General features: G+C 45.2%; 1 protein-coding gene across 1 annotated transcript; it reads right to left on the bottom strand.

The window, feature by feature from the left end:
* Positions 1-1,006: 1,006 nt before the first annotated feature.
* Positions 1,007-8,934, bottom strand: LOC143338530 (sorting nexin-18-like). The gene is made up of 4 exons (XM_076758988.1): positions 7,692-8,934; positions 6,958-7,251; positions 5,699-6,081; positions 1,007-2,300 (listed from the first exon to the last, which is right to left on the bottom strand). Exons 1-4 carry the CDS (start codon positions 8,462-8,464, stop codon positions 2,074-2,076), a joined length of 1,677 nt encoding a protein of 558 aa, XP_076615103.1. The 5' UTR covers positions 8,465-8,934; the 3' UTR covers positions 1,007-2,073.
* Between the last annotated feature and the right edge of the window lie 66 nt (positions 8,935-9,000).

Raw genomic sequence — 9,000 nt, 5'->3', positions numbered from 1 at the left:
AACCCCCTTCAAGTTTTATGCAACTTGCAAAAGCAGGCCTCAGCCAGCAGAGCCATTCAGTAATCAAAGGCTGTAACAAGTTTTAGCCTACAGGTAGATATATTTTTGTTATTTGACACCAGTATTTGAAACATGTTTCTAGATCCAGTTGCTCAAATTGCCCCATGACCAGCCTGACTAACAGGTACTCCTGCTGTGACACTTAAATGCAGCATTTAAAGAGCAGAATTGATGAATTGAGAATGTTGTCTGATTCAAAATTGAGAATAATCATTTGAAATTATCAGCAAAAAAAACAGTAAAGGAGCAGATTAAAACAGGGAGGAGAGGAGAAAGAGGCTGGTCTAAATAATGGAGAGCCTGACCGCAGTAATCTGACCGCTAGTCTGTGAACTCTGGTGTCAGGTATCAGGGACTGGACTGCTGCTGCCTCCACAGGAAAAACAAATGACACAAATGATAACAACAAGTGAAACAATACAGATTTGTATGAAAATATAACTGAGCAGGTTGTGCGATCTAAAGAAATAATCTGGCATCTAAGTTATATTTGAGGAAACACACAACGCAGATGTACGATTGAAATAAATTCTACTTTCATTTATTTAATGAAATGCTGTTCCATGGTGTTACATTTAAAGGGTTAAGAAACAGTGTCATCGTGGTGAATTACGTGTTTCTCATTAAATCAGTACAGGATGTTGTCTGCTGAAAGTCTCTCCAGGATTTCAACTTTTATGGAAAGAATTTTTCCAGGCAAGCGTCAGCAAGCAGTTCTGTGAGCTATTTTGGTCACTTATTGGTTTAACAAGAATGTGTTAGAGTAGCTGGCTAACATACCGAGAAGAACACCCATCCTTACAAATATTATACATACTATCATTTGTATTTGAAAATTTCCAACTTTGGCGCCCTCAAGTGGTAGTATCAAAAAAGACGGCTCCAATGGGCCATCTTGATGACACTGAGAAGAACATGGTGAAAGAAACACACAGTTAGATCTTCACCAAGATTGTCAAACTTCTTTTTTTTTTTTTTTACAATAAAAAACTATTCCCTCAGACGATACTGAAACACGCTATCATCATAAAAAGTCAGCTCACAGTGGCTTTAAACTGGAAGATCTGGGTTCACTGTACTGAAGTGTCTGTACCCTGAGCCTCTGACCTCTCAAGACTGAAGGAAAGCAGAAAGACTGATGTGGACCGCAGGCCAGCAGGAACCCAAAGAAAAAGAACTGCTGAGCTGCTTCTCAAAACAAGCAGAGAGTCCGTCAAAAGAAATCAAATCAGTCTGACGTTAATTATTGTTTAAGGTCAGGCAACGCATACACCAAAACACAGAACGTCGGGCGTCAATTGAAATATAGCAAAGATGCAACGGCATCCAAGCTGTGAGAGATGTTAGACATCAGAAGCAGGTCAAATTTCAAGCTGTAACAAAAATCCAGCTGATTCAATGGAGTAGATGATGCCCACTTTGCCTTCCTCCATACTCACAATCACTTGCATGCTCTCATCATAACAATACTGAACAGGTCATTCAAGTAAAAACAGAGATAACAAAAATGATTAAATTCATTAAGTCCTGTCTTTTAATCATTAAAACATCCAGTTTAAGTGAGTTTGGGTTTTGTTTCATCTACACATTTCTGTTGAGTTACCGTATTCCCAGATGGAAGGTTTCCATGAAGTGGTGAGGCAATGGAGGCATGGAGAGATCACGTGACCCTGAAACCGGGAAGCAAGAGGCAGCCTGGTCATATTGAGAACAGCTGTTTTTAATATTGTCGCAGTCCCGCTGAGTTGCAAGATGTGCCGGGGGAGTCAGCAAAATCCCTGTTACTGGTACATTCATTAGAGCCGTCCAGTTAATCCAAGAAGTTGTCATTCCACAGTCCAGTGGCCTATATTCTTTAGAAGAGTGGTATATTTCTTCCAACACTTGTACCAGGCACAGGATCCATCACATCAAATAGTTTTCTCTCTTCAAAGGCAATAAGACAAACTGTCTGCTCCCCCTGACTTCCTCAAGGCCTTTATAATCCAACTTCACTGTTCTCTCCCCCGCTTCCTACTGGTCATCGTCATATCTCTGAAGCACGTCCTCCAGCTTTGCCGTGATCTTCTGGAAGAAGCCAATCTGCTGACGCAGGTGGTGCTGCATCTGTGAGCGGAAGTCCCGTACACGTGTGCGGTGGAAGTGCTGGATCTCTGCCAGCGTGGCGCAGGAAATGATGTTGCAGCGGTCGTGGAGGTCACCTTCCTGCTTTGGACAGTCTTTCACCTTGGTCAGCGCACCTGGAAAAAGATGGGGGAAGGAGGGAGAAGACTGAGAAAGTGCAGCAGATATAGAAACCACTAGAACAAGAACTCAAAATAGCATCTACTAGCAAAACTTCTCAGTGGTTGCTAATGCTAACATGTGACTCACCATTTAGCTTTATTCAAGTCATTAAGGATTCTAAAAACAAATGCTTTAGTCAGTACTCATTTATCTTAGAACATGTAGAGTAAACGGTGGGGACATGTTTGACTTTTTAACCCTACACTACATCAAGCTAATGCAAATGCAGTGGGACAGCAGCTAGCTTGTCGGTATCGTCAGGGGAAGTACAGCTAATACAGAGATAGGCAGGCTAATTCTTCAAACTGACTGCAGCAATTTTTGTCATACTGTGGAAACAAACAGGATATTGCAGACATTTTATTTGTTTCCTTGCAGTCATTCAAAGCCCGATTGTGACTCAGAGTGTCTGGTGTGACTAAACTTTCGGGGGGAGGGGGGAGACTCGTGAAAAAAATGGATGAAGAGGAACTCCAGAGTATGGCTCTAACATGCCAACATGTGAATGAAGTGTTGAGCTAGCTGGTACTGCTTCCAGACCTCGGTGACCTCACTTTCTAGATTCCTCCCTCCCTTTATCCCACACATGTTAACGAAAAACACACCGTACCTGCACAAGAACTCTGAGTCCAACTGAAATTAACCTGGACTTTGCTCTCCTCGCTGCCAAGGCGATTACAGAGCTGTAATCTGAACTCTTGTACTGTTGGCTGGTGGGAAACTTGTTCAGCTCTATAACTGTCTGCGGCCTCTCTCTCTCTCTCTCTCTCTCTCTCCCTCTCTCACACACACACACACACACAGCCCTCCCCTCCTCTTCCTCCTCCTTCTCTTCAACTCGCTGTATCACCAGGAAGAAGGAGGAAAAGAGGGAGAAGAAAAGAGGAGGAGGGGAAGCTAATCCTGAGACTGCTCCATTTTGCATTCCTGCAGTCCCAGGGCAACACAGGACAAGAGGCCCAGGAATCTCCGCTCATTCAAATCAGATGTAGCCTTTGGACCTCACACACAGAACCGCCAACATCACGCAATACTGTACAGGGACATTTGGGTCACCAGGGCCGTCCACCTTAAGAGCCCAGCAACTGTTTTTCTGGCTAATCTGTGCCGTAATGTTTACATGTTGTTGTAATTTGGCTATTAGAGAAATGTTTGCTGTCGTTTATTATGATTAGATTATCATTAGGTTTCCTTTTAGGTGGGAAAAAAGAAAAGAGCATCAAGAAAAGTATGTATTTGCGCTGGTGCAGAAATCAGCTTTCTCTCAAGGAGGGCCTCTCACCAAATTGACAGTTTATGGAAACTTTGACTAAACCAGCCATCTCTCGTTAGTTATTTCACAACAGTGACAGCAGTGCAGATTTTGCGTTGTGGGGATGTGTTCATGGGTGTTACTCAGAAGACAAAATAAAGATTCCTATGTCAGCACTGATGGATTACTCAGAGTCTGTGCCTTTATTTCTCAGTGAGGACTTAAATGACCCACCACATGCTTGGTGCATTTCAGAAGTCAATGTCTCCCTTTGTTTTATCCATGAACTAGATTGTCAATTAAGTCACGCAAGCAGCAGGAAATGCTGATAAATTTCAGTAAACTTTGGTGGACAGTTAGGCCAAATAATTAATTGCCCAAATGATGACAATTTAGTAAGGATCCAAGATTTTACTATTTGTTTTCTCACAAAGCATTGCTAGCTATAGTTTCCAGAAGTGAAAGATATGCTGGTACCCAAGAATGATGACAGCGCTTTGTGTGAAATTGCTTAAAAGCAGAAATGATGGTCATCATATCCTGTGATATTACTGTGAACCCCCTTGAGATCTGCTTGATTTAGCATACTACAAGGAATGTTTAACTGCTGATGAAACAGTCTCAATCGGCTATTTCTACAGAATTCTTCTTCCTTCCTGTTCCCGAGTCTGATTCCCCGTGAAATCAAATGCAATGACTGAGTGCAGACCGCAAGACATGTTTACATTTTCCCAGGCAAAGTTTCACAATGAGGCACTTTTGTGGTTATGGTTGATACTTGAAGGAATGGCAAAGAGAAAAAGACAGAAGAACAAAAGAATACAGCTAAAGAGCACAGACAATTCAAAGACTTTAGCTTTAAGTTTTGGGTCACTTTTTTTTGTAAAAATGTTTAAGGTTATGATATGTTAGCTTAGTAAAGGTTTTGGGAAAGTTTTCCTCATGTTTCATTTAGTATAAGTTTGCCTGGTCTCATTAAGTCATTGTGGCCCATCCTTTTTGTGTTAATAATAAGGATAAATTCCCCTCACGAAATCATGCTCCTCAGAGAGAAATCCCTTTAAATTTAAGGTTATTAGTGAAAACTTCAATAACAGGAGCAGTATCTTCTAATGAGGCAGAAGTAAGAGAAATGTTCCAAGTTGCAAGAGGCTCCTTCAGGACCAAACAACAGCGTGCTGGTTGTCAATCAGAACGTAGGTGAAATCCCATCAGTTACCAGGACTATTGAGATTCAGCCTGCGTTTCCATAGTTCGGAGCTGTGATTGTATCTAGAGAACAGAGCTCAGCGGACTATAGAAACAGTGCCTCTAGGTTTTGGCAAACGTCAGGACTTTGTGTGCCAGGAGCACCTCCCTCCTCCCAACCTGCATGGAACTAACAAGCTAACTCCTCTGCGAGTCCTTTGTACACGTCTGTGCGAGTGTGTGTGTGTGTGTGTGTGTGTGTGTGTGTTTGTGTTTTCCAATGAGTGAGTACAGGCTCTCACAGTACCCAGAGTGTTACAATAGTTGGGTTTCAGTTTTCAACCTAGATTGACACTGCAATTCAATAAATGAAAACAGATGTTGCAACAGTCAGAATCTGGGTCTCTGTGTTGTCTGCTCTGACTACACTGACATGATGAATAGACAAAAAGGCTGCATGCCTTTTGGGAACAATGTTAATTATTTTTTAATGCAAAAGAAAATAAATAAATCTGTGAGTCTTTTGTTTCGGGGGGGATTATACAGCCTGCAGCACGGAAACTCAGATGCTTTGCGTTGTTATGATTCAACCCTCCGCCCTGCAGAGGCATCCACGAGCACGAGTCCTGACCGCTCTGTCCCTACCAGCTCCACTTCAAGCTAACCTCTGACCTCCCTCTGAAGAGAACTATTCTGGGCCCTGCATCTGTTAAACTCATGCAAGCATGTTGGAGAGTTTCATGCATTTTTTAGCAGTAACTCCTTTCACATACTTTATTGCACGCCACAGCACTGCCCAATTTATATATTTTTTCCAGGCTATGTTTGGTATTTACATCCCACACTGAAAAAGACTGAGTGGGAAACAGTTCAGACTCAAACATGCATGCACAGACACACACACTTCCCCACCTTTCTGCACATGGATGATGTCAGGAAAATTGGCCAGGTGTCCTCTGTAGAGGTCCAGCAGGTCAGAAATTGGATCCAAGTCCTGGCGTGGCTGCTCAGCAAAGTACTCTCCTATCGCCTCATAGGCCTCGCCAGTGTCGGCGATGGCTTTGTTCAGGCCCGCCGAGTATGCCTGCTGGTCCAGCTCGAACGCCTGCGCCAGGAGTTTGAAGGACTGTCCGACTTTCTGGTACTCCTTCTTGAATCCTGCCGCCTGTTTGCGAGCAAACTCATTGATGGTGGTGTTGACGACCATGCTGTTCTCGTCCATCCTCTTGGTGAAGGTCTTGAAGCCTTCAATCTTGCTCTCCACTTCCTGGAGGTCCAGTGGGACAGCGGGCGTGCTAATGAAAAGAATGAAAAAGATGGTCACTTTAAAACTTTGTAGCTATAAGTCCTTTATGATTTTTTTTTTTTTAATTCAAGCATTACAACATGTTTATTACACAGACATGAGAGCTATCTATCTATCAGCTCACTATCAGGCACTCCCTATGATGAAAGCTTTGGTTACAGCACACTGAAACACGGAAAACTGATAACTGCCTCTTGCTATAGGGCAAATATGCTCCACTATTGCTTTATACCACTATAAACTGAGTTGACAAATTAACTGGAACATCTGACACATGCAGTGATGTAACCCTACACTGCAAACTTGATTCGTACCTCTTTGACATACTACAAACAATCTTAATCTAAACCTAATCTGTGCAGGGTAGTTCTGAATAGGAATGTATTACAATGTGCTACATTCCTGTTTTATTGTCCATCAACTGCACATCATTAATCTCAATCTTGCAACACTGTGCGAAGTGCTGTCATTTATGGTTTTGGTGTACCTTCTTTGCCCCAACCTGCCTCGTCTTGCCCTTCTACCTCAACTAGTGATTGCCTACATTTCCCAGAATGCCTTTTACGGTCTCCAGAGAAATGGCTGTAACCTGATCTGTTCAGTGGTTGGCAGCTGATGTAGAGCAAGCATGTAATAGCGATGACAATAAAGCACCCTGAGTGATAGTTCTTCAAGTTAAAAGGGTGAGAACCATGGTCCGTGTTGAAACCTCATTGCATTCTGGTCCAATTCCTGCTCATATTGGTTTAGATGTCTAATTCTACAATGGATTTCTCCTTGTATGACTGTTGAATACTGCTGGAAAATGGTGATTCTAGAGAGATTCAGACCCACAATCTCTGCAGTATGTAACGCAGCCTCCCACCTGATTGTGAGGAAGAAATTGGCTCCGACCAGCTCATCCCTCTCTGCCTTCCTCTTGCCCTGTTTCCAGGCCTTCTCATCCGCCCCGCACGTCAGAAAGTGCTGGAAAACGTCACAGCGTGCCAACACGGGGTGACTGGTCATGTGGTTCATCCACCAGATCAGCCCCTTCCTCCGCTTGGAGATGAAGTCCTCCTCGAAGCGGCCGGTGGCCTGCTTCTCCGGCAGGTGGGGCACCGAGATGACCGGGAAACGCTCCACGAGCCGAGCGTACAGCCAGTCGAAGTGTTTATACCTGCAGGTGAGAAAGAAGAGGAGGCAGGGAGGGAGACGGTACAGTGAAAGGGAGTAAGGGAGGTTAGGATGTGAGGTAATGGCAGGAAAATGCAGTAAGGAGTGAAAATGAAGGGGAGTGTAAAAAAAAGTGGGACTGAAATGTAAGGGAGTGAGTGCTGGTTTCAAATGACAGACTTACTGACAGGGAAACAATGTAAAAGGTGCAGAGGGAATCTCAGAAAGGAAAAGGGAGATTCCTGACGACTCCAGAGGGCAGGAGGCCACAGTCAGCTCTGTTTTTGCCATTTTGTGGGAACAATTGTGGCCACAGGAAAAGCCACAGAAACATTTATTCTAAGTGTGTGTGGGGGCTGGGGGATCCGGTGAAGAAATGAGGCCAGTTTGGAAACCCCAGAGAGGGAGGAGGATGAGGAAGAGAAGGAGGAAGACAGCCTGTACCTGCGGTTGACTTGTACATTGGTGTGCGTTGGGGTCAGGCCGTAGGACATGTAGCTCTTCATGCCTTTGAACTTGGTCTGCTTGGTGGGGTCGTCGATGGTGCACGTGAATGGGTAAGGGTCCTCCTGCCACTCTGGCCCATGCTTCCCCATCACCACGCAGATCCTGTCCCCGTCCTTCACAAAAGCAGATGCCTCCCCGAGCAGGAAGGCCTCCCCTCCGGATTTGACAAAGGTGGAGAACCTGTTGAGGTTCCTCCCCACCGTTGCAGAGCTCTTGGCCTGATGCTGGTGTTGCTGGGAGCTCTCACGCCGTGCCGGGAGGGAGGAGGTCACTGGGTACAGAGGGGGCGTGCTGCCGAGGCCCTGAGGCATGTCGGTCGCAGGCGAGCTGTCATCCCAGTCATCGTCCCAGTCGTCATCACTACCCTGGCTGGTGTGGAAGCTGCCACCGGCGTTGCCACTGCTACCGGCCCCGAGTCCTCTCTGAGACTGGGTGTCCGGGGATGTGTAGGAGGTGTGGGTGGGCATCTGGGCTTTGGTTTTAAGGGGTGAGGAGAAGCCATTGTTGTTGGTGTTGGAGGTGATGTGGTCCCTGATGATCTCAACATAGGAGGCAGGGAAGAGGCCAGCCTCCCCCCTGCTGTTCTCCCCCTCCAGCCAGCCCTCCAGCTCCTCCTCATTGAACAGAGTCACCAGCTCGTTCTCTGTTATGGAGATCTCTCCGGGGTTTTCAGAGTGGAAGTCATACAGCACTCTGGCCTTTAACGCCATAATTTCAGATTTATATCACTCTGTCTTTCACTGCAAAGTCGCCTCAACAACTTGCTTCTCCTCCCCGGATTAAACCTTTAAGACTTCTCTGAAACTTGAATGGGGTTTGGATCACGCACCGGCAGCAACAACTGGGCGATTTTTCTATTTCAGTCAAAAGCGAACAGGCTCGTATCCGAGATCGGTGCGTGAAAGAACAGAAGCAGAAACACACAGGCTTGTATCCGTCACCCACCTCCTCTGTCCGCTCCTCTCCACGGGTTCAAATATCATTTGTTTCCATGCAGAACTTCATCCAAGTCGGAAAACGCAGAGGAAACCAGCCTTGATGGGCTGTTTTCTCTCCAGGGGAAGATGCCGGTCTGAGTTTTTAAGTTGACGAACTTGTGTCGGCTCTGAAGCCCCTTCTTTCCTCCTGATTAACCGGGGGAAAAGTCCTTTTTTTTTCTCCTCCTCTCCCCGAGATGCTTGTAAGTTAAAGGCACCAGTCCTAACACGTAGTAGACTGGATGACTAACGGAGGGTGGAGCCAGGAG

The sequence above is a fragment of the Chaetodon auriga genome, chromosome 19, assembly GCF_051107435.1.
Source record: "Chaetodon auriga isolate fChaAug3 chromosome 19, fChaAug3.hap1, whole genome shotgun sequence".
In the NCBI taxonomy this organism is placed as follows: Eukaryota; Metazoa; Chordata; class Actinopteri; order Chaetodontiformes; family Chaetodontidae; genus Chaetodon; species Chaetodon auriga.
The sequence above is the reverse complement of the archived record's forward strand: the minus strand, read 5'-3'. Positions and strand labels throughout refer to the sequence as shown.

Bases quoted from the DNA above. Each gene is read 5' to 3' on its own strand.
- LOC143338530 (XM_076758988.1), bottom strand. From the start codon at position 8,464: ATGGCGTTAAAGGCCAGAGTGCTGTATGACTTCCACTCTGAAAACCCC. The intron at 7,252-7,691 runs GTACAGGCTGTC...TCTCACCTGCAG, and splicing joins AATGTACAAGTCAACCGCAG to GTATAAACACTTCGACTGGC. The intron at 6,082-6,957 runs GTGGGAGGCTGC...TCTTTTCATTAG, and splicing joins AATTTCTTCCTCACAATCAG to CACGCCCGCTGTCCCACTGG.